The sequence below is a fragment of the Petaurus breviceps genome, unplaced genomic scaffold (assembly GCF_028583685.1).
Source record: "Petaurus breviceps papuanus isolate PSGF00001 unplaced genomic scaffold, PetGlider_PUasm1.0 79, whole genome shotgun sequence".
NCBI lineage: Eukaryota > Metazoa > Chordata > Mammalia > Diprotodontia > Petauridae > Petaurus > Petaurus breviceps.
Genome location: NW_027186523.1, coordinates 2,110,112 through 2,136,291, shown reverse-complemented (window position 1 = coordinate 2,136,291; position 26,180 = coordinate 2,110,112). Strand labels below are relative to the sequence as shown.

Sequence of the window (26,180 nt, the reverse complement as noted above, 5' to 3'; positions counted from 1 at the left end):
TAAACTTAATAAATGTTTATTGATTGATTGATTTTGATTTGACAAGGAAGGGAAGGGACAGTTCTCTGAAGGAACATAGGCCAGATTAAGAACAAATAAACCATCCAAATGAGAGGAGATGGAGTAGAGAAAGATGCATTTACTTTGTTTATTGATCCAAAAGTCAACATTTGTGAGAAAGTATCACACCCATAGTGATACACATATATATTATTTTGGTCCTTATTCCAGAAATTCTTCCACTTAGTCTTTTTTTTTTTGCCTTTTTTTTTGGAGGACAATTGGGGTTAAGTAACTTGCCCAAGGTTAAATGGCCAGTTTTGTGTGTGTGTGTAAGTATCTGAGACCAGCACCGATCCCAGGTCCTCCTGACTCCGGGGCTGGTGCTCTTACTTTCCACTTAGTCTTAAAACAAATTTTCTCAACATAGCCTGGCTGTCTCTAGTTTTAATCATTGCTTTTGTTTGTCTTGTTATGCACTTGAGAACAAGTTGTTTTCTTTTGTTTTGTTTTTAATCCAAGGAAGTAGAGTTAACACACACACAACTAACAAAAGATGAGCAGTATTTGGGAGACTTCACTGGAACATTGGTAATTGGCTCAGAAGAAATATGAAAGAAAATCCAGTTGATTCACATGGAAACACGCTGTTATGTTTTGAAAGTTTTCTCCAGTACATTAGCTCCTCTTAAGCTCCACATTTAACTTACATTAAGAGGCAGAAATTAAGCAGTGAAGACTGATACAGTCTTGACATTTCTTTGTGTTTTTCTCTTTCGGATGCTTTCCCCCCCCCCAAACCTTCCATCCCAACACCTTAGTCCTTCCTCACACTCTTTTTTTCTATATATTACGTTGTTGAAGTCTTCCATAAATAAAAATTATTTTTAGGAATAAAGTTTCATGCTCACAGTGGTCACTGTCTCTTAGCACTTTCTGTTCTGAAAGAGGCAATGAAAAAATTTAACAGTTATCTTGGAAATGAGCAAATCTTGTTATCTAGAAATTTTTGGTTAAAACTCAGCTATACTGTCCTTTCCAATATTTGTTTAACATTTCTTATCATGAGGTAGGGAACAAGAGATATTTAATTATATCTATCATCTGTTTTTCCATATACATGTACAGCATTGTCTGCCTTCCCCAAAGGCATAAGTGTCATGTTCTTTCAATCCTTGTCTGAACTAAAGAGAAGAGTTGAATCAAACCTTATATTGCTCTGTTGAATGCTTCTTGCTCCAGAGTAAATGTCTTTCGCTGTCACCATCACTGTCACTTGTGCCTTTATCCAGATTGTCTGGCCGACAGTAATGGAGACCTGATAATAGAACTTAGTTCAAAGAGCAAATTAAGGTTTTGAGCCAGGCAGAAGGGGCAGAAAGATGCCAGTGACTACTTTTATATGTGCCAGCAACCATGTATTGTGGATTATTTTTTTTCACCTTTTAAAATAAGTATTCATGGCTCTTCTTGTATTTAAAAAAGATTATATCTGTTTATTTGAAAAAGATGTTTGCTTTTCAATAATATTTGAAAGGGAAGTCTTTACTTTTGAAGTGTTGATTCTACTGGCTTTTGCAAAGGCTATAAAACTATTAACTTCTTCCAGAAACTTAATTTTTTTTTCATATTCCTTGCACAGACTCATTCCATTATATTATTTCAAAACAGAAATGTCTCCTTACTGCTATAATTGTGATTTCAATGAGTAGATTAGTTTGTCTCTGCATTATCTCTGACTTTATTCTAAGCAGACTTTGTAGATACATGTTCTCCATATTTTCTTTCTCTAATAGGTAGGCAGAGATATTTTATCAATATTATTTTGTGTTATCAGTATCGCTCTTATTTCTGATATAGACAAAAATAAAGCTTTTCATGTCATTATAATGACAACTCCTACTGTAATTTGTTTTTATGTGAGTTTTGTCCTGACATAAAAATGAGATAATTGTTTAACTTGAAATCATTGATTCAATACCAGTCTTGAAATAACCAGAATGTGTTCCTATTTTTATTCTGAGTTGAATATTACAACTTAAAGCACCAATAGGAAAATCTATAAATAAAAAATTGAAAAAGCACTCACTTAAGGAGATGTGTTGAAAATACTAAAATGCCTTAATTACAGCTCAGCAATTTGAGAAGTGTGGAATTTTATTCATAGTACATCTGATGGCATTATTTGCTTATTAACTATACTAGTTACTTAATGGAGAAAAATGAATTATTTTACGTGGAACATGTCCAGTATAAAACATATACTGAGAAATATCTGTGTCAGATAGCAACTCAGAGTTTCCTTCTAAGAAGGAGGAATTTACAGTTACATTTGGTCAGGCTAGAGGGGACCTTAAAAATTATTTAGTCTGACTCCTCATAGAGGAAGAGGTTAAGTGGCCCATGGGGGTTAAGTGATTTTTTTCCCCAAGTTCTCAGAAGTGCCAGAGCCAGGATTGACTTCATGTCCTCTGAATCTGGTTTATCCTACTGTGCCATGCTATTTTTTTATAAGATATGGATGTTATAGATTTAAAAATATTTAAAGAATCTGGTTTCCTCATACCATGAACATTAGAAACATGGAGTCCAATATCTTTTCAGATTTTCATTCATTCAGATTTTCAATATCTTTACAGTTTTTCACATAACTCCTTTTGTTGACAGACTATCTACATGGGTCCCATTTTTTCTTATTTTGTTAAGATTGGGACAGAAAAGAAATTTTTTTTTTGTTAAGAATAATTAACATAGGGGCAGCTAGGTGGCACAGTGAATACAGTACTGATCCTGGAGTCAGGAGGACCTAAGTTCAAATTTGACCTCAGATACTTAACACTTACTAGCCATGTGACCTCGGGCAAGTCACTTAACCCCAATTGCCCTGCCCTCCCCCCTCCAAAAAAAGGCAAAAAAAAAAAAAGAGAGAGAATAATTAACATACTGAAGCAACATGTTTTTAGTAGAAAGAGAGCATCCTTTGTGGTCAGGTATGGGTGGGTTCAAGTCCCACCTCAGATATATACTGGTTGTGTGACCCTAGATAAGTTACTAACTTTAATTCCCCAGGCACAACAGGTGTTGACTTGAATTGGTAGAGGGAGATTCCTCATGTTAATGAGATCACAGATTAGATCAAAACAATAATAACTATGCTAGAGATGAGATACCTAGTGAAATAAGTCAAAGCCATGTGGTAACAAGATTTCTTAGGGATAATCCCCTTTCAGATGTATGATACTGGACTTGTCCCAAAGATGCCTTTTTAGTAAGCCTATAGAAATGACCTTACATCCTGATACTTTTTTCATCTACAAAAAGCTATCATTTTTTCTACCCACACAAGATGCTCACTGAACATCAAACATTAAAGGACAATAATAGGTTAGTGACTTGTCCTTTCAGTGAACTCATTGAATATAGGATGATGATGATGATTTCCATATTATCTATAGCAAATGATGTAATCTCTGGGCTCAAATTGATGAGGTTTTTTTCCTCAAAAACCAACTAACTCATTAATGGCTCAGCCTCTATCCAGAGTACTGTTTCAACATGGAATTCTCTCTTTATGATTATAATTGTGATACTCATATAAATTTCCTTTTGGGGCAGTAGGGGGTCTCTCTCCAGGGACCCTGCTGTCTCCTACAAGCAACAGGGCTATGAAATATTTAACAAAACAACAGGTTTATTTAAGGCAGAAATAGCAGAGAAAATAGAAGCTGCCACATTTTTCTTAAATTCTCCTTTTCCCAAGGTCTTACGACTCGTGGCCAACTTAGCCATAGTACAGATATTAGTGAATAGAATTGAAGCCCTTGGTGAAAGAATGGCCTGTCCTTAATGCTTTCCTACTTCCCTCTAGGATAGTTTACTTTTTTTGGGAGGGGGGGAAGGCAAGACAATTGAGGTTAAGTGACTTGCCCAAGGTCACACAGCTAGTAAGTATCAAAGTGTCTGAAACTGGATTTGAATTCAGCTCCTCCTGAGTTCAGGGCCAGTGCTGTATTCAATGCTCCAGCTAGCTGCCCTGATAGTTTACTTTTTATTCCATTATTTTGCCACGATCTAAACACCTCAATTCTGCTTATGTTTATGGTTCTCACAGCTCCTAGCTCAAGTTTCTATCCATAGGGTCTATCTGTCTGTCTCTCTCTCTCTCTCTCATCTCTCTCTCCCCACTCCCTCTTTCCTGACATTCCTTTTTTCTTCTCCCTTTCTTTCCCTATTTCCTCCTTTTACTTCTCTCTGCCTTCCCCCCCCCCCCACACACACAACAAAATCAAACTCTTTAAGTTTGTAGAACAGATGCTAATCCATATTGGTTGTGGGCATTCCTCACCAAGAGTTCCCTATACCATTGAAATCACACATCCAGTCTAAAAAGTACCAAATTTACTTAAATCATCTAGAAAGAAGTAGCAATATCTTGCCCTCCCACCTTGTAAAATGTTGCCTAGTGGTTGACATTGTGAGAAGCTGACCCACCTGCTTTGTAGAGTTTTTCAAATCATACTCTCACTGAATACCATCAATCATAGAGAAGTAATAACCGCTAGTATAGGACATCTTATTAGAGTGAAAACTCATGTAATAGATATTTTCACAAGAAAAGGCAACCATAAATAACTAGGGATGCAGCGGTTAGATTGTTAAAATATAATTATACTAAATAGATTTTGATGAACAAGGAACACAAGATGATGAGTAATTACATCTCTATTTTTTTCATTCTATCACACATTTCCCTTCTCTGTGCTGGGTCATTACTTCAGTCAGACTCACCAGGGAGAATGCTTCTTAATGAATTCTCAGCCCCTCATTTTGAAATGCTTGGGATTCATATGGGGTAAATTACAAGGGAAAAAATACAGATAAGGCCCAGAGAAGTAGAGATAACACCAAGCTCATGTAGACTGATTTTCATATATCATAATTCAAATGATCTCCAAGGAGATATTCTTTAAGGAATGAGCATGTCTCTTTCTCTTGCTTCTAGGGCTAATTCCAGTTGCATTATCAGCATAACTTTAAACAAAGTTAATTCCAATAGTATCAAAAGTAGAACATTGAATATTAGGCAAATCAGTTTCCCTCAGCCTCAGTTCCTCTGTTTGTAAAATCTGGAAAAAAATAACTTTTCCCTCTTATGAAAAGATAATATAAAGAATAATTTTATTATGGATGCAAATAGGAAAATACATAACATTCATAACAAACATTTTTTGTACATCATACATAGAATATGAACCATTTGTTACTTTTTTGCTTTCACTCCTTTTGTTGTCTCCCCCACTAGATTGTAAGCTCCTTGAGGGTAGAGACTGTGTTTTCCCTCTTTGTGAATACCCAGCTCTTAGCACAGTGCCTGGCACATAGTGGGCATTTAATAAATGTTTAATTTATTAATTTTTGCCCTAGTTAATCAATTATTTTTCAGTGCCCACTGTATACAAAACACTGTAGAAGAGAAGTCTTGATTCTTTCTTTGATCCATTGCTTAGATTGACCTTTTCTTCTAGTTCCTACTGCTGCCCCACCAGTTCCAACTCCTATCACCTCATGCCTGGATTGTCTTCCCACTCTATCCTGTCCTGCATACTAACGTCAGATTAATTAGCCAAAAGACAATACTTAAATCACTCCATTTTTCAGGCCTTAAAACTTCAGAGACTTGCTATTGTCTACCCTTCTAATCTAAATCTGCCTGTCTTTCAAGACAGTCTCTACCCTAACATCATTCTGTATGTTGTATCTTTTTTCTAACTACTCCTCTAACACATGTTCCTCGCCTTAGACAAGCCAATTTCTTCAAAGCTTAGCACAGATAGGCTACTCGTTTTGTTGAATATATATTAACCATGCCTTCCCCAATTTCAAAGCAAAATTTTTGTTCAGTTTATTAATATAAATGAAATAGAACACCTGGTTCCTGCCCCTTAAAGAACTTAACAATCAATCAAAAAAACATTTGTTAAGTAGTCACTTTATGCCTGGAGATAAATTTTTTTCAAAAAGCAAAACTAGTCTCTTCTCTAATAGAACAGATATAGGTAAGTACATGTGAAATACATACAGAGTAGAGGAAAAGTTACCTTTCAAGGGAAGGCAAGGATGCCTAAGAGGTGCTGGATGTGACTGGAAAAGTCCTGCAGAAGGTGGCATATTAGCAGTCTTAAAGGAAGCCAGGAACTCTAAGAGGCATTGAAGGGGAGGGAGAGCATTCCAGGCATGGAAAAGAGCCAGTGCAAAGGAAAACATGGAGAAAGGAGATAGAAGGTCATCTCAGTATGGCTGGGCCATAGAGTACATAAAGAAGAATAATGTGTAAAACGGATGAAAAAATAAGAAGAGGCTAGATTATGAGGAGTTGTGGATACCATATGGAAGAGTAAATATTTGTTCCTAGAGGTAATAGGAAGTTACTGGGATTTATTAAATAAAGAGGGTAACATGATTGAACCTGGGGGTGAGCAAGTTAAATTTTCAGTTTGAGCATTTACACGTCAAGAGTCATCACAAATCAGGGCTTGATTTATTGTTTTATTGACTGTCTATACTAAGGTTCTCAAACTACAACCCTGTGCCAACCTGTATTTGTATGACTAGCAAGATAAGAATAATTTTTAGAACTTTAAATAAAGTTTTATTCTATTTTTTTTTTAAGTAAAAACCTGTCTTAACTCATGAGCTATACAGAAACTGGCAGCCACAGCATTTGACCTTCCCACCATGGTTTTCAGATCCTTGGTCTTCTAGACTTAAGAAAATGATGGAAGAAAATGTTAAACATGCAGATTAAATTTAAAAGTGTGTCATGTGCTATTGTTAAATATTAACTAGCATACCAATTGCTGTAACTGTACTTTAGCAAGATAACTTCAACAGCTTTGTGGAATATGGATCAGGGGTGAGAAACCTGTGGCTTCAAAGCCACGTGTGACCCTCTAAGGCCTCAAGTGCAGCTTTTTGACTGAATCCAAATTTTTTAAGGGGATTTCTTCTGTGAAGTTTAGCACTTAGAGGGACTTGATGCAGCAGAGACCATTTATAAAAAGCATTTGAAATAGTTCAGGTGATAAGTGATGAGAACCTACACCCAAGGGGCTAAGTGAATAGAGACAAAGGGATGTATACAAGAGGTATTGTGGAGGTAACATCAAGCTTTGGCAACTGATTGGATATGGGGTGAGTGAGAGTAAAGTGTCTAGTTGGATAACAAGTGCATGAGGGTGACATTTCCAGGATGATACAGTTGTGTACCTTAGTGATTGGGAAGATAGTGATGTGCTCCATAACTGTAGGGAAGTTTAGAAGAGAGGGAGGTTTTGGAGGAATGGTAATGAACTCTGTTTTGGACACAATGAGTTTAAGATCCCTAGAGAACCTCCAGTTTGCATTAGGTGAAGGATTGGAGCTCGAGACAGAGAGTAGGGCTGGATTGCAGATCTCAGAGTCTTTGTAAAGCTAATAATTCAATCCATAAGAGTTGATAAAATTATAATAAATTAAGATAATGTAGAGGAAAAAGAGGGGCCAGGTAGAACATTGGTGCAGGACACCTAAATGAAAATCTAGCAAAAGAAAGTGAGGACAAGAACCAATAGAGAAATTTATCATGAAAATCTAGAGGGTAGAGAAGATTCAGGAAGCAGATAAATTGTCAGCCTAAAGCAGAGAAGTCAAGAAGCATGATGACTGAAAAGGTGGACAAGAATAATACAGTATGTGCTAAGAATGGATTTTGATTTGCTTCAATAAAGGGAAAGTTCACATTAATAAGATCCCATATTTATTGAATTATTGCAATATGGAGGGACCAAGTAACGAGTTTTGAGAAGGTCCAAGAAGAAAGCGCAAGACATTGTCATGTAATCATTCCATGCAACTTGGATCCAAGGATTAACATGTATAGTTTGATACAAGCTGTTTCATTGCTAACTAGAAGGAATTCCCTTGTTCTTTTATAGATCTTCTTATATCACTCTCTTTAAATCTTTTGGTAGTTCCTTAATGACCACGGATGACCAAACCAGTATCTAGTCCAGTTAGGTTATAATATTTCCTCAGTTCCGTAACAGCTAAATAGATTTAATTTTTAAAAAATGAGCCTCTACTAGCAAGAGCTATACACTTATTTATGTTATTTATTTATGTTATGCTTCTTAAGGACAGCTAGGTGGCACAATGGATAGAGCACCAGGCCTGTAGTTAGAAAGATTCATCTCCTTTTTAGTTCAAATCCAGCCTCAGACTCTTATTAACTCTGTGACCTTGCACAAGTCATTTAACCCTGTTTGTCTTGGGTTATTCATTTGTAAAATGAACTGGAGAAGAAAATCCCAAACCACTCTAGTATCTTTGCTAAGAAAACCCCAAAATGTGGTAATAAAGAGTTGGACACAACTGAACAACAATGCTTCTTAAAGCATGTGATATTTTTAAAAGATTACAAACATACTTTATTTGCATGGAATTAACAAAAATCCATCAGAAAGAGATAATAGGAAAATAAGACAGATAACTAGGATATCAAATAATGCACAATAAGTGCATTGGAAGATGTTATGTGAAACACAAGGGGCGAAAGATTTTTAGTGCCCAGAGGACCCAAGCTCCATGAAGGCAGAAGCATTTGAATCAGGCTTTACCTCGCCCTCTGTGATTCCTTTATGGCTCTTGATTTTGTTGACCAACCCCTCAGTCATCCACTGACTTCAAATGGCCAATCAATCAATTAAATGTGATATTTGTTTTTTTTTTTTTTTAAGGACTGAAATGTGTTGGTCAGAATGTCTCAACTGCCCCTGCTTTCTACCCTTGGATGGACAGTCATCCAACTATGGTAGACATAATTGATAGGTAGTTAGGTATAAAAGAGTTTAGAGAACTGAATAAAAGGTCAAAGTCCTGTGGTAAATGACTGTTCTTTTGCTGAAATGTGAGAAACACAAAATCTTACCAAACTACCTAAGTGAAAGCAAGGATATGGAAAGCGGTAGTATCACAGGGCTGTTCACCCCTTTCTTCAATAGTCCTAGAAAATAAAAAATCTTGTATTTGAAGTACTGATCACACAATATTTGAGATTGGCTGTCACAATGGACATTTAAAATATTTTCAATTATTAGACTCACCAGGTTGGTTAGAATAGTCTTCTCTTTTTAAAAGGATTATGACTTTCTGTTTCTCAAGCTTTAAAATTCATATGCAGCACTCAAGATATTTTCTTTTTGAGAAACACCTATGTGAGAAAAGTTGAAAATGATAAAGTTAGAATAAGGGAATCACATTTGCATTGCTTCGTAATTCATATTATGTAAAACTAAAATAACAACTCATACTCTGAGTTCAGTGAGGTATATACAACATGAAATCAAAATATATGTATATATTTTGTGATGGGACCTAGAATGATTAAGAAATTAAAATATTTAATTTATCTATGGTTACAAATAATTAAATACTGAATGAATCGTATTCATGTTCTGACTTATTAATATTATTGTTAAAGACTAAACAATTCTAGTTGTTGAAAAATGAAAATAATATCTTGTGGGATTTAAAACATTTTAATAATATTTTGCCTTTTTGATTTTAAATGCAAATGTTAAAATGCCTTTATTCTCACCTTTCTTTGTAATAAAAACTAAAATCATTTTTAGTGTGTTATAAGCCAGTAATGAGTATTCCTAACATCTTGTAACAATACTCCAAGGAATAGTTTTCAAAGATTAAGCTGTTGATATACAGTTTAGGCATCCAGCCAGTCTGTTATGAGGCATCCTTTTGTAAACTTCAATAGCATTTACCCTTTACTATACAGGGTGAACTGTAAATTTTCAAGGTGATGACCTAGGAGAAAGAAGGATGTCTGCTTAATGACTATAGGAGCAAAGTTCAGTTGTGACAGATGATCCTATTTTCACATTGCAAAATGTAACCAGTTGCTTTTTAACTCATGTAATGAGAACATCTCTTCATCTTAAATAGAAATCAGCAAACTTTCACACATCATATTTTTGTTAAATTTTCATAGCTCTCTGTCTACAAATTGGGGACTAAAACTTAAAAACGATCTTTCTCTGTAATGTTCATAAGAAAATGTTTTTGCTAACCATACTGAGGAATTTGTTTAGCTTTAGTGTTTGTTAATTCCTTTTCAATGGATCATTATTACTACGCCGTTCACCTTTTTCATATACTCCATTATCAATAAGGTGTCTTCTTTTAAATTGGCTTGGTTTAACAAAGACCAGTATACTAAAGGAATAGATGATCCCTAAGGTTCCTTCCAACTGTAAATACTATAATCATATGATAATAACTATTATCTATTATCTACTAGGCTATGTTAAAAAGACCACCAAATTGGAAGCCAAAAGACCTGTGTTTGAATTTTGGTTCTGCCACATAAAACTAATCATAATGTAAATTATATAAATAATAAAAGTAATAATAATGATGAGGATTATTATTAATAACAATAACTATCAGTTACATGGTGCTTTAAGGTTTACAAAGTACTTTATATATGTTATTTCCTTTGGTCCTCATGTCAACCCTGTAAGGTAGAAACTCATATCCATTTTACAGTTGAAGGTGCTGAAGCTTAGCAAAGTTAAATGGCTTTTATAGGGTCACACAGAGAGTGTTTGTGTGTCTAAGTCAGGATTCGAACTCAGCTCTTCCTGACTGTAAATCCAGACCTCTTCTATCATGCCACCAAGCTTCCACTAACTTTAAGTGTTATCTTGAGCAAATTGCTTAATGTTTCTTAGTCTCAATTTCCTCATTAATAAAATAAGAATGTGCTACCTATTTCTCATAAGGTTATTATGATAATCACACCTAATAATGCACTTGAGTTACTTTATACATATAAAGCAGTATATACACATGTATTGCTACTATTTTTATTAATATTCAATCTTTTAAAGATCTCTTATTTCATTGATTCATTTAATTTCTCTGCTGACACTGGTCCCAACCCTTCTATGTCATAAAAGTCTTTGTTGAGTTGATTCAATATTTTGATGCTTGTTAATCTGTGATCTCATCAGTGAGAACACCATGGGTGGGCATCACCACCTGTTCATACTCTGGCATCCTTGTCCATGTTCTTCCATAGATCTCCAACAGAGGATGTTACAACCGGATGTGTTAGAGGCCCCTCTCTAGGTCTATTTTTCACATTTCATACACGCAGTAGAGTCCTCAGGTGTCTTTACTCATACCACGTTGTTTTGTTTCTACTTTAGCCAGAAAAAAAAATGATCATCTTGTAGCTAGCTTTCTGATGATTAATTTCTTCCAACTTATAGACACAGGTCTTGGACAATCTACAAACAGCCTCCCTTACTGCTAATCTTGTACTCAAAGCCTGTTTTGTTTGGTAGGATAGGTAAGAGTTCTATTAAATCAATATAGCTTTCTAGAATTCAGGGTTATTTTTGTGCCATGATGAGTCTTTCTTGGAGCAAAATCACTTAAATGAAGGATTGTTATTGTTATAGCAACCATAATAATATCTGAAACTGTAAGATCTAGGGCAGGGGTGGGAAACCTGTGGCCTAGAGACCATATGACTGAATCGATTCAGTTAAAAGACTGCACTTAAGCATTTAGAATGCCACATGTGTCTTCAAGGCCATGGGTTCCCCACTCCTGGAAGTGTAAAGAACTTTGGATTGGCAATCAGGACCTGACTCTGAGACTAATATTTACTATTTGCCACCTGTACAATGTTGGGGACTGTGCCTCAGTATCCTCATTTGTAAAATACATTTTACTAGATAAGCTCTTAGATCCTTTCTTACTCTACATCTAATATCTTCTTATAACTGGGAGATCAAATTATGTAGTGATTGATGGTCATGAAATGCTTTTTAGTAACATCACTTTCTCCCTTACACTACAAAATAAAATTTTATTTTATTTTTATTTGTTTAAATGTATATTCGTCTTTGAAAATGTGTTCAGCCATGCACATGTGTTTGTATTTTTGTTTTTTCTGTGAACTGGTCCTTTCCTATCTGAACACCTGATTTACCTGGAGTAGACTTTGGGGGGGGGGGGGTAAAAGTGGGATATCTTTCCTCAAAGAGAAAGTATAGCTATCCCAGAGAGCTGTTTCCAAGCCTTTCATCACTATTCTGCCACTTTAGAAGGTGTGGAGAAGTCAGAACTTGAACAAGGGGGAAAATGTTTCAATAACTTGGATATCCAGGTATTTAGCAACTGGATAAAAGAAATTTTATATTCTATGTACCATGGAATATATACTTGCTTACCTCTATTTATATGTTCTGGGTTTTTATTTCCCTTTGTCACAGTGCTATATAGAGGTAAAGCAAGCCTTTTATGTTTAACAATATTTTTACATCCATGTAACTTTGTTTTACATAAGATTATTTTCACAAAGGTAAAAACTTAATTGGAAATAATTAGTATTATAAAATTATTGAACCATATCTAATTGGTTGTTAAAATTGTATTAGATACTGGGAGGCTAGGTGGTGCAGTGAATAGAACACTGGCCCTGGAGTCAGGAGGACCTGAGTTCAAATCTGGCTTCAGACACTTGACACACTTATTAGCCATGTGACTTTGGGCAAGTCACAACCCCCATTTCCCTTCAAAAAGAAAAAAAAATTATATTAGATTTGTTAGTAGATAAAATTGATTTCAGTAATTTTATCTGTGTTGGATGGCATAGACTGAAGAGTATGTATCTGGGTCATATTATGCTTGAAACATCACCTCTTCAAGAGGCCTTCTTCCTGGTCTTTGTTCACATAGCATAAATTGAAGTGTAATTTTGTTCATTATCCAGTTGTTTTTATCAGGGTAGGAAGACAAAGTAATGTTCCTTAACACATGATTCTTCTATTCCGTATATATATATAGTTTAATTTGTAGGAAGATACAGCTCATAATAAGTGTTGCAGGCATAATGATGGAAGAAGCCAATGAGTGTCCAGTTCTTAGAGAATATTCAATGTTACTGGACTGCTCCCAATCTACATGGAGGTTTGGTGAGCCACTTTCAGAAATATATGATGGAGGTGTATTCATTCTCTCTTTGGTTCAGACACAGGTATCCCCTTTTACTTCTTGGCATACTGAACAGTGATGAAAAGGCTTTTAATGGATTGCTTAGCCAGAACTAACCATATATCCAAAAAGTTCAAATACATAAACTCTCTCTTCCCTCATGGCTTTCAAGAAAGAAAAAAGAAATGGTTTGGGGCCCCAACATAGACAAGGGCACACATGCCTGTGTGCACATACACATACACACACACAGAATATTTATGCTCATAAGCACTACTTTGGGTTGTAGATACATAAATTACTTTAGAGATTTTCTTCTTCAGTTATGCTTATAATATCCTTAAGCAGTGATTAGAATGATTGCCTTTTCCATTTTCTGTATGAAGAGGGAAAAATCACAGAGAGATTAAATGAATTGACTGAGATATCACAATAAATAAGTAGCAAAGACAATAAATAAATTCATGTCTCTTAGGAGCAAGCTGACAGTAATAAAGTAAATAGTTCATTTTCAACTATCTTAATGAAACTTCTGAGGCCCACAGCATTTCTTCTCCCTCACTCAAAAGCCACCAGGAAAGAGACTTTCGCTGTTGGATCCTTCAGTTTCAGTTTAGCATCCAAGTCAAAAGGTATTTTTTGTCACCACACAGCTAGTTGATAGGAAATGAAAAAAAGGATACCTGCTTGTGCTCTGAATCTGGGAGGCAGAGGGTCTCTTCATCATCAATCAATCAAAAAAGTATTTATTAAGCACCTACTATGAGTAAGGAACTTTGCTAGGCAGTGAAAATGCAAGTAATGAAATAAATTCCTACTTACAATGAGCTTCTGTTCTGATGACAAAGGTAAGGAGAGCTTGCATTTTAGAAATGAAAGATAAGAAATAGTGTCTCGTGTAAGGAACTGAGAGAAGGTCGGTTTGCCTGGATTGTAGAGTACATTTCTAGAAGCAGGTTCACCAAGACTTAATGCTGATTGGCAGCAGGCAGAGAGTATCGTGCATACTCTAAGAACTAGGCACTCATTGGCCACCTCCTTCAGTAAACAAGTATTCATTTCAGCAATCTAAGGAGCTCTTGCAGAATGTAAACTAATATGAATGGTAGAACAGGAATATAGCTGCTGCTTATTTGAAATTGTAGTATGTTTGGGAAGAGATCAAATAACATGACAAGTTAATCATTCAATAAACATTTACTATGCTCCAGGCTCTGTGCTAAGCATTGGAAATATAAGGAAAAAGCAAAAGCAGTCCCTGTCCTCAAGGAACTTACATTCTTAAGAAAGAGACAACACACACACACACACACACACATAACACAAAAAGATAAATACTCAGGGGAATGCTGGAGCTAGACTCTACTGCCTCATGAGAGCTGATTAATATATTTTTACTGCGAGCATTTATATCTCAGAAATCAGCGAATGCTGTAAATCAGGCCTTGATTTATTGTTTTGTTGAATGTCTCCTTTTAAGAATTTAAGGGAGGGCAAAAGGAATGGAGATGGGAGATTAAATGTCACATGTGAGGAATGGAAAGTAGGCCAGTATGGCTGCATCATGTAGTATATAGAGGGGAATTAATGTGTAAAAATACTGGGAAGATAGAGGCCAGGTTTTAAAGAACTTTAAATGACATATATTTGAAGGTAATAGAGTGATACCGGACTTTATTGAATAGAGGTTTGATGAGGTCATACCCACTATTTTGGAAGATCACTTTAATAGTTATGCAGAATATGGATCTGGAGTAGTGAAAAAATTAAAACAATGAAACCACATAGGTTATTAAGAATGGTCCAGGAAGTAGGCGATGGAGGCTTGAATTAGGATAGACACTGCCTAAGAATAAATATGGATTGCTTTTATTTGCTCAGAGCCTCCTAGATATACAGAAGCTAGAACTGCTTATGTGATATCTGTCATTTCTTCCCAGAGAAATGACATGAAAGTTGAGGTGACAGGTTCTCTTGAAATATTCCAGTGTGCTAAATAAAAAATACCCATCAGAAGAATACTGTATTTGAAGTGGAAGTTTTTGAAAGCTGCATTTATTTATTTATTGATGATATTTCATTTTCTTTCTTTCTCTTTATGTAGCAGTTATATGCTGCCCAGCTAGCTGCAATGCAGGTATCTCCAGGAGGAAAGTTACCAGGTATACCCCAAGGCAACCTCGGTGCTGCTGTGTCTCCAACCAGCATTCATACAGAGAAGAGCACAAATAGTCCACCACCCAAAAGCAAGGTACTAATTCAAAGAAGTTCTATTGTCTAAAAAAAATGATATTAACTCAATGTATTAAAAAAAAAAAAGATGGAGGCAGCTTGACACCCTATTCATTTAAAGATTAATGGCTATGTCTTTTAGAAGAGATACTTAACATGTTTCAGTACTGGGTAATAAACATTAGATACAATTCACGGATGTCAAAATTGGTTAAAATATGTCAGTGTGTTCATACACACATATGCGTAGTACAGAAATATTTGTATATAGAAGCACTATTTTTTATTCTAGATACATAAGTTGCCTTAGAGATTTTCCTTTTCTTTCTTTTGATAATATCCTTGAATAATGATTAGGATGATTACTTTTTCCATTTTACGTATGTGGGGGTGGAGCACAAAGACATCAAATGAATTGACTTAGTGAGCACAATAAGTAAATGACAAAGGCAATAAATGAACTCCTATCTCTTAGTTTTTGCCAAGCTGATAGTAAAAGTCAAGTTGAACTACTTTCAAATATCCATCATCATGTAATAGAGAAGTAGCACTGATGATATAAAATGTATTACCCATAGGCCCCCTATATTTGTCTTTGAATGAATCATATGATTTTTTTTTTCTGAAGCAAATTTGCTTTACTTGTTTGTTTTGGTTTGGGCCAGTATTGAAATGAACATTCTCTCAGCAAATCTTGTCCCAGACATTGGTTCACGAACACAGGAGACTAAGAAAACTGCTAATCTAAGATTAAAATTTCACTATGTATAAGTAAAAAAGAAGATACCTCAAGGTTGACAGTGAAATAGTGCCACATCTATCCAAATGCCTTCAACTTACAAATATTTATTGAGCGCTTACTATATATTTAAGACACCCGGTGCTAGCCATAAATATCCAAAACAATATAGTCCTTGATTTCAAGGAGCTTACATTCTCATATAATATGAACTTTATCAGAGGGACAAATAATTTAGCAGATTGTTTTTGCCAACCAATTACATTTTGCCTACCTTAGTTATCATTTCATTTCGTAAGATTATGAGCATTTGTCCAGCCTAAGCATAAAATTTTAAATTAGAAATAGTGTCACTGTAAGTATATATTAAAAATTATATACAGTGTAAGTATATACAGTGTAAGTATATATACATGTGTTCATATATATGATTAAATGTGGTAATCATAGAACTTTTGGTTCAAGTTAACTTCTAGATAAGTTCAAGGATAAAAGACAAAAAGGCACCAGAGGAAACAAAGAAAAATGGAGAATGAAGAACAAACTGTGTCTTTGCTATATTAAGTTCTCAATTTCATTATGATTTATACAAAACATAAAATTTAGACCCAGGAATTTCAGGGATACATTTAGAAATGATTTGTAAGGATAATAGATTAAGTTGTTTGAGCATGTTAAAGTTTTTAGTGACAGAGAGATCAAAAGAATTTTACTTTGAGTTGACTTTTCAACATGAGATTCCTCCTTCATTACAATCTAGTTCTCATTTGTATTTTTAAAAATATATATTGATATGTAGAATTAAGTAGAAATTTGAGATAATGCTAAATAATTTAGCTACCAAAAGAACAATTTTGCATCCCAGCTATACAATTAGATCAAAAGCAATGTGGTTTACATATAAACTATCTGGATGGCTACCTAACTCCTTGTTTCAAATTACATATATGGAGAAAGAAGTCAAAGTGGTGTTAACAGTAGAAGAATAGAAGCTGGGCTTATGATTTCACTGATGTAAAGAATGCCTAGAAGATAAAATTCTTTCTACCAATTTCAGGCTGGCACCTTCTCTGCAACTTATAGCCATAGAGTTTCATAGGGCACTCAGAGGTTGTAATTTGCCCAGGGTCACACAGCCAGTATCTTTAGGACTTCTGGTTCCCTGGCTTCAAATCAGCTCTCTATTCACTACACTGCTGCTTCTCAACAGATGGAGGAATTTCTATATTAAAGAATTATCTTTCTTTTAAAAACAAACAAAAACCACTGAAAATACCTGAGGGATAAAATAATAGACATTTAATTATTTAACTCCTTTTTATTAAGAGAGGAAATGAGGTATAGAAAAGTTACTTATTGAGTGTCAGATAGTAAATGGAGTAGACCCAAGATGCAAAGCTATGAATCAGTCAGTCATTGAACATTTATTAAATACAAGCTATGCTCCAAGCACTAAGCTTTGAAGGCAACTTGTAATTTTAAGAGGCAGAAGTGAGCATGGAACACATTCCAGGAATGGAAACAGGAGAAGGAATGTCATGTGTGAAGATCAGCAAGAAGGCCATTTTGGTCAGACCAAAAACTCCAAGAAAGGGAGTTACATGTAAGATTGGGAAGGTTGGGGAATGCTTTACATGGCAAAAATAGAATCTCATATTTGATACCAGAAGCAATAGGGAGCCACTGGAATTTCTTGAGTAGAGGAGTTACATGGTCTCATCTGAGCTTTACAAATATGACATTGGTACCTGTATAGAGGACAGATTAGAAAGGGAAAGACAAAGCAAGAAAGCTAATTGAGGCTATTGTAATAGTTCAGGTGATAAGTGATGAAAGCCCATATGATAGTGGTAGCTGTTTGAGAGGAGAGAGAGAAATAGATATGAACATTGAGAAGCTGCAGGAAGAAAAGAATTTGACAAATGATTAGACAATATGAGGTAAGGAAGAATGAAGACTAGTCAACAAAATTAGGACGGAGGGTGCTTAAAACATTATATCTATGGAGTTATGCATTACTTACACTTTATAAAAAGTGTAAAATCTTTATAAAACCATACCTTCAGAGTCAGAAAGACCTTCGGCTATGTGGCCCTGGGCAGACACTTAAAATTTCAGCATCCCAATAGTATTTTAAGATTCATGGTTGTGGAATTGTTGCTGATCAGCAATGCTAGAGGATTCTCTTGCATGTATAAAATCATAGATCCAGACCAAAACACATCCTATGAAATACATAGTCACATTTGTATAGAACCTCATAACATTCATGTCTTTATATATTAAATATTTGTATGTTGATAAGTAGCCTCCAGAAAAGTATTTTCCATTATGATGTTTGGGAGTAAACACCTGCATTTATGATTATGCTCTGAGTGTTTCCATTGACCTCGTACTTCTGTGAATGAAGTTAATGTTTAAATGCACTGCCAAAGTCTTTGAAAGAAAGTTATGTAATAGGAATTACAGTCACTAAATATAAATCAGTCTTGTGAGTATAATTGTCTCCATGAAGTTCTGGTGTACAGATGGACCAGCAGAGTTTTCAGTAATTATCTGTAGGTTTTGCACACATAATTTAACATTCATTGAAAAGGCTAGTCATATCAGCAAAATATGGGCATTTAGACAGAGAAGTGTAGGTCATTTTGTGTGAAAGTAAGGTACTGGTGTGTTTTTTCTTGCTTTGTTTACAAGATTTACTGTTTGCATAATCTCATGTTGATACATTGCTTTAAGATAGTCTCTTTTGAACTGCCCTTTAAAAATTTCTTCCTACTAAGCAATTTTTTATAACTTTTTTCCCCTAATCCATTTATGTTGATAACTATGAGGGTAATGTGACACAGCTGAAAGACTGCTATAAGTGGAGGCAGAGGATCTGTGTTTGAATCCCAGGTCTTCTGCTTACTAGTTAGATGACCTTGGGTCTCATCTGTACATTGTGGGCTTGTACTAAATGACCCCTAAATTTCCTTCTGTCTCAAAATCTAAAATCCTATGATCCTAAGACAACCCTAAGGTGGTTCATCTAGTCAAGAAAATAATCATTTGTTGAACACATACACTACATCACATAAATACAGGAATCAGATATGATCAAATGGTGGGTTTGCTTTGCTGAGACTCAGAGACTTTATCATGTGCTTCTGAGGATAGGAATTATTATTTCAGGCCCCCTCTCAATCACAGAGCCAACTCTGTAGACATTTGAGATATGATCACAATATTGTTGGGTGAAAAGGGACTTCGAGATCATGTAGTCTAATCCCTTCATTTTAAAAATGAGCAAACTGAGACCCAGAAAAGTTAAGTGATTTGCCCAGAGTCACACAGCTAATAAGCAGCTAGGATTCAAATCTACTTTCTCTGACTCCAAATCCAGCTTTCTAAATAAGATGGGACTTTTGAGTCATGTTTGGATCTTTTGTAGTTTTATAGTTTTGGTTTATAGGTCTGTAGTCACTCCCTTCTTTAACATTATTAGTGAAATAAAAATAGGACACATCTTTAAATAAATAAGTATATGAACATGAAATTTTGATTTCTTTTGTTTGCAAGCATATTCTAAGATTTTAAAGACAATATGAACTAAAATGCTTAGAAATTCTTGATTGATTTTATAAGTGGTTTATGAAAAAATGATCATAATTGTGGATTGAAAGTATTCTCTAGCTTCAATTATTATAAAATAATCAAGGCTTTTATTGGAGGTTGGTTATGAAGGGGGAGTTTCCTCAGTTTAAGTGATGGTGAGGTTTGGAAATTTGTCCTTCCTTTGCTTTATTTTCTTATAGCATGCTGTCACATCCTCTTGTCTTGTCATAATAGATTCCTTAAATTGACAATAATCTTAGCTTTAAGCCCAACAGTAAAACTGCATAGATTAAAAATAGCCAGACAAATAAACTTTTTAATAATCATTTTAATGAATTATATGGTCAAAGAATAATAATAATCATTTTTTAAAAGTTGGGCACTATTGTATTAAATTAATCTAGTTCTTTTGGCAGAAGTTGACATTTATGGCACATTTTGGCTTCAAAAAGCTTTTTAAAATCTTTATGGACATTTGTTTTGCCTCAGGTAAGACTAGTAATTGTTATTTTTTTTCTTTTCAAGCAATTATTTGTGCCAGAGTATATAGTTTTGTGTGCTTTTGGGGGGAAGGGAGATTTATATGTCTAGAAGGTTATAAAAGAGAGTTGTACATTCAAGATCCCTCTGTTATCTGTAGACTTACCTGAAATAAATTGAATTGATGGTCTGACAGGGAAGCAGCATTTATTGGTTGTAACAATGGCATTTTAAAGCTTATCCAACTGGTGGTATAAACAAAATGGTCTTGTTGGCAGCTGTCAAAATCAACCTTTTTCTTTAAATTTCATTGTTTACCCTTATTCTTAAGTGTTTCTTTGCCTTTGACTCACAACTCTAGAGAAGGACACAAACAAAACTTATTTGCAATTTGCAAAAATAGAAGGGGGGGATCGAAATGAGGGGGCTCCAAAAGACTGTAAAATTGTGCAGCATGAGTCCTCTGATGCATGCTGTTTTCAATCTGCTGTGTGCCAGTTGGAGGCTCAGGGAGTGCACGAGAGAGAGAGAGAGAAAGGATAATGCTGAGAAATGATAGAGTGGCTGTGACCTCCAAGCTCAGCCTGGAAATCCAAGACATTGATTTCACTTAGCATTCCTGCTGAGAAATCCGGCAGAGTTCAGTTGTAATAAAAGAACAAGATTCTGTTCTAATGGTAATGGCGTATGACAGACATATCACTTTGTCTGTCCTCAGCACCGGAGAGAGGAGAATTGGAGAAAGGTCACCTGACCTGCCTGTGGTAGTGTATGAGTGCTGCACTGAGCTTTGAACTCCAGCCTTGGAACACAATTATTTATAATATTAAATGATAAAGAAACCTTTAGAGGACTTACAGTAAACCCCCGAATACTGCATAAAGGAATTGTGTTCTAGGAGCCTGAAAAACATGAGAAGAAATCCAGCATATTGCAAATTTGCATTACAGAACATGAATAGTATTACATGGAGGGTTATGCCTCCTTGGGTCTTGCGTTGGCTGTTTGAGGTGTGTTTGCATCAGTGCCTGACATATTGTCATTAGTTGAATTTTATTTTTTGGCGCCACCTCATTTTAACAGTTGTGAGCAAAGAAACATTTGTTTTTCATAGCCTACTTTGCCAAAGGCTGGTTAGTGTAGAATTAGGGTCGTCAGCATGTAGAAAACCTTTCTAAAGTTAAGTAAAATTGATCTAGGCACAATTGTATATTTAGAAAGTCTTTAAGATTCCGTTGTCTTTGAATCCTTGCTTGCAACTGAAAATTTTATTGTCAAACCTAAGAAAATATGTTCAGCTGTCCAGAAACGCCCGTCTCCCTCACCCATGTCCCCACAGCTGAGTCTGTGACCAAATATTGGTAAACATCTACATCTGAAAAGTTTGGAAGCTTGAACTTTACTGCAATAGCAGTTCTGTTTGAATGCATGAAAAGCATTAATCTCAACCTCTGTTATAAGAATGAAAACAAGTGCTTTAATTAAGAGTTTGGCAAGCATTGTTCCTAGAATTTCTTACACTTGAATATTTTCTTTCTAAGCCCATTTTTTACATCTTGACAAATGTCTCTGCCAAAAGATTCACTATTCAAACACATAGAACTGACATGGTGTGCCTGGTTCTCTCAATTGAGATATGTCTTGCTATTTAGATCAGCTTTCTATATATTCAAATGGACCATTTTAATTATTTAGACCAGATATACCTATTGGTTTTGGTCATAGTTGGGGCTGTTTTTTTTTTGTTTTGTTTTATTTTGTTTTCTTCTTTCACAAATAATATGTTGTAAAAAAACATTGGCTTTGATCTGTTAATATTTGTCAAGCTCAAACTGTTCTTCTTGAGAAGAGAATTTATACTTAGGTTTTGTGAAAAAATTGGTGACGGCACACATAGCCAACTGTGTAGAGTGACCAAGAATTCCACCTAGGTATCAGGTGGGTAGGAACATGTTGAAGTTCATTGCTTTTTTTTTAAGCACATGTTATATACTTTTCCATTGGCAGATTTCTTTTCTCTTAGGTGAATTTCTGGGAAAGTCTGTAAATGCTATCAAGGGTGTCTTGATACTTGACAAAGTATTTTACATTGTCTGTAACATCTGCAAAACCAAGAGTTGGTTCAGTGTGAAAAATGTGATGACAAGAGAGAATCCCTGGGTGCTTTTCTTTTAACCTTGCTATGACCCTAGGCCTAACCCCAGTCACAGTTGTGTCTCCATCAATGGCAACAGCACACAGATTGTCCAAATCAATTTTTTTGTTCTTTTCAAATACTTCTGACAGTGATGTTACCATTTGCTCAGCAGTAGCACCTGGGGGATGTGACAAGGAAAAGAAATGTGTTTCTGACAAGCCAGAAACAGCCCTAACTAGCTGACCAGACACAATCAGATTCTTTTCAGCTGCAATACCCACACAAATATTGGTACCAATTCACAAGCAAGAACTTGGACTTTATTTTCTTCTTATCTGATTTTCCTTTACAGTAACACTATTGAAGATCTGTGTGTGTGTGTGTGTGTGTGTGTGTGTGTGTGAGAGAGAGGGAAAGAGAGAGAAAGAAGGAGGGAGGAGGGGGGGTAAGAAAGAGGGAGGAAGGGAAGGAAAAAGGGAGAGAAGAGGGAGAAAGAGAGAGAGAGGGAGGGAGGTGCTTCATTGATTGCTTCATTCTGGTATATATTTTTGGTAGTGCTATAATGGTACCAATCAAAGGTATCAAACCAAGTAGAAACTTCAGTACACAACAGTCATAGTGTGATAATGTTTTGTAGGTTAGTGTACCCATCACCTCTTTTTTAATGTTTTCAGATTTCATCTTGCAGTTAAGGGTGCTAGATGGTAGTAGTAGTATTGGCAGGGATACAATTTCCAAAAAGCAAGAGTTTCCCAGAAAATTCTACTCTTGTTGGCTTATGCCCAGAACCCTTTGGGTCTGCCAATTGATGTCAAATTATTTTATTCACTATACAGGACTAGGCACATGTCATATCTCTATAAACCAACAGTGTTGAAATAGTATTTTTAAATGAGAGAATTTATTTTCTCTCTTTTTGTCAAAAATCAGATTTCATTCATAATCTATCCTAAAATTTATGAGTCTGATATTTTTGTCGATATCCTTTCTTACATAGCTACTTTACCTTGTTCTATTCTGGTTGATTGAGCACCACTTGATGTATCAGTTAAATACCAACCATACTCTCCCTCATTTGTCTCCCTATGTAGCCGCTCTGTGCTTTTTCGTGAGCAGGTGCTAGATTATTCCCCTACCTCTCAGTCTTCTGTGAGATGATAATTTTATGATACCTTCAGATGAATGTTACTGATATGCTATGTATCTTAGAGATGCCTTCATTTAAGGAGAATCATTCCAAAAAGTTAAACTGTGAATTTGGTCCATTATCATTGTCATCACTTCCTGGGTGGGACATATCTACAATAGACAAAGTATAGTCAGCCTGACACTTTGAATGAAATAGGTTTTCTTTTTTGTTTCTATATTGCTAAGCTAAAATTACCTGTGCTTAGCCTCTTCCTTTCTTTTTTTATCTGCAGATAGTTGACAGTTATCTTAAATAGCTAGGTAATTAAGCCGAAGCCTTTCTAAGGTTTTGTAGCACTATTGTATTACGTGTTTAAAGTGTGACTGAGGATCAGAATCAATTATAACGATGTAACAAAAACAATTAAGATAAATAAAGATGAATTTTTATAATGTATTTTTCCTACTTAAAACAACAACATTCTAAAGAGCTAAAGAGATTTGTAGCATATGGTTAACTGTTCTTAACTCAGTTTCCTAATATTACCAAGTATTATGATATTGCTCTGGCAAGGGACTTTCTTTGCTACAGCAGCCAGTAATCTAGAAAGGAAGCAGCAATGCAGCAGAAAATCTAGATTCAAATTGTACCCTTGTCGTTTACTTGGGCAGTTACCTTGGGCAAGACATTTTACTTTCCTGGGCTTCATTTTCATTATGAAGATTGGGCTAGATGACTTTGGAGGTTCATTCTAACATCAAATCTAGAATTCCTGTTATACTAGCTCTAATGAATTGTCACTGCTTATTAATATACAGAATCTAATGGGTGAGAAGGAGATGAGGTAGAAGGAAGATGACTCATCAAAATGATCAAAATTTGCTTTCTGAAGATTTTATCATCTTCCATTTCCTTCCTCCCACATCCTCCTATCCTCCCAATTTATTCTTCTGAATTCTTTCCTTCATTCCTTTCTTTTTTTCCTCGTTTCCTCCTTTCCTCTCTCTCTTCTTTCCTTCCCTATTTTCTTCCCTTCTCCCCTCTCTCTCTCCCCCTTCTCTTTTCTTTCTTCCCTACCCTCGTTCCTTCCATCTTTCCATATTTGGGGGGGGGGAGTAACTGAAGAGAAAGTAAGACTGCTGCATGTAAAAAGAAACATTCCTACTTAACAACAAGGTAGTATTGCTACTAATTAATTCAGAGGACAATAAGTTCCTTTGTGAATTTACTCCCAAGAAAATCTTTGTCTCCACATAATGTGCAGACTTTCTTTTGACAATTAAATCAAACAATTCAATGAAGGGCCATAGTTGAAGCCATGAATATGAGTGCACTTTCCAAGAGAGGTTATAGAGAAAAAAAGAGAAGAGAACCAAGGACAAAATCTTAGGAACAGATAACTTAACAAATGGGGGGGAGGAGTACAAAGAGAAAGCAAAAGATACAGAGAAGTAATTAGGGGTATAGGAAAACCAGGATGTCCTGGTATATATGAAGACACTGGAGAAGAAGCATAGACTTGTAAACTGTGCAAAATGGTACAAAGAGATGAAAAATGAATATTTAGGCAGGGGGAAATAGGAGTTAGTAAAGAGTAGGTCTCATGCATAGGATCTTTTCAAGATCAGTTTCAGTAAAATACCAGGGACAAGAGTCAGGTGGCATGGAGTTAATTGGTACATGGGAGAAAGGACCAATGGAAATATGGATGATCCTCTTCATTGTCTATGAAGAATACTATTCAAAAATGTTGCACAAAAATGGGGATTTCTGGAAAAGATGGTTGCTTCAACAGAGGTATATTACTCAGCTCCCATATAACTTACTCCAGCAAAAAAAAAAAAAAAATGGAAATTTTATGAGATCAAGGAAATTGGGAAATTTAATGAGAAGCTACAACAAGTGATTTCTTCTACTCCAGAAGTGGACAAAATGTCAGCCAGAAGCCCATAGGCAAATGGAAAAATGGCCAGCAGTAAAGTTAGTGCCATTGTAGGAAGACAAATCTGTAACTTCCCAGTGCAACCAGAAAGGAAGGACAAGAGATTAAAGTAATCTGCAATACCAGTGTCCAGAGGCAACAAGAGTAAAGATCCTCCCCCCCCCCCATAAAAAAAAAGAAAGAAGGGTGTCAGGAAGTTCCAGGGCAAGTGATTTGGAAGCCCTAGAAGTGACAGTGACCACACTTACATGGTAGCTTGCAGACAAGGAAAGCCTAGAAGTAGGGGCTCTCCAAGGTCTGGAGCACTCTGTCTTAAGATGCTAAGGAGGGTCCTGAAAGTATAGTGGTGTGAATCTCAAATTCTAGAGATAGAGGTCAGTGAAAGAACACAGGAAATTCTTGGGTGGGACTAAGTAGTGTAAACCACCATACTCAAAAATGTAGAGAAAGAGAACCTGACCCTCACACAAAGCCCCAGTTCAGAAATTAAAACTGGAGAGATGAGTAAATCAAAGAAAATACCAACCAATATAAAAAATCATTTTAGAGTTAGAGATCTTCCAAAATAAGGAGCAAGTAACTCTATGAGTAATGTAAGTGGTGACTCGAAGGAAAAAAGGATTTCGACAAAGCTTACATAAATAAATAAAAGAAATGAAGCACAACTCCGGAGGAAAAAATCCGAAGAAATAAAAAGTATTGAAAATTACCAAAATAGTAGATTTTCTAAAAATCAGACAATAGAAATCAAGAATTTCATGAGACAGTAAGAAACATATCAAAATCAAAAGATTGAAAAAATAGAAAACATATTCTATTAAAAAGAGCTGACCTGGAAAGTAGGTCAAAGAGGGATTATTTTAAA

The 26,180-nt window shown here is 35.4% G+C and overlaps 1 protein-coding gene across 1 annotated transcript in view; it reads left to right on the top strand.

Moving 5' to 3' along the window:
- Positions 1-26,180, top strand: part of LOC138175785 (transcription factor SOX-5) — a 503,395-nt gene that overhangs the window by 399,827 nt on the left and 77,388 nt on the right. The window contains exon 10 of the mRNA XM_069106265.1: positions 15,164-15,310. Coding sequence (XP_068962366.1) covers positions 15,164-15,310 — 147 coding nt within the window. The remainder of the gene's footprint in view (positions 1-15,163; positions 15,311-26,180) is intronic.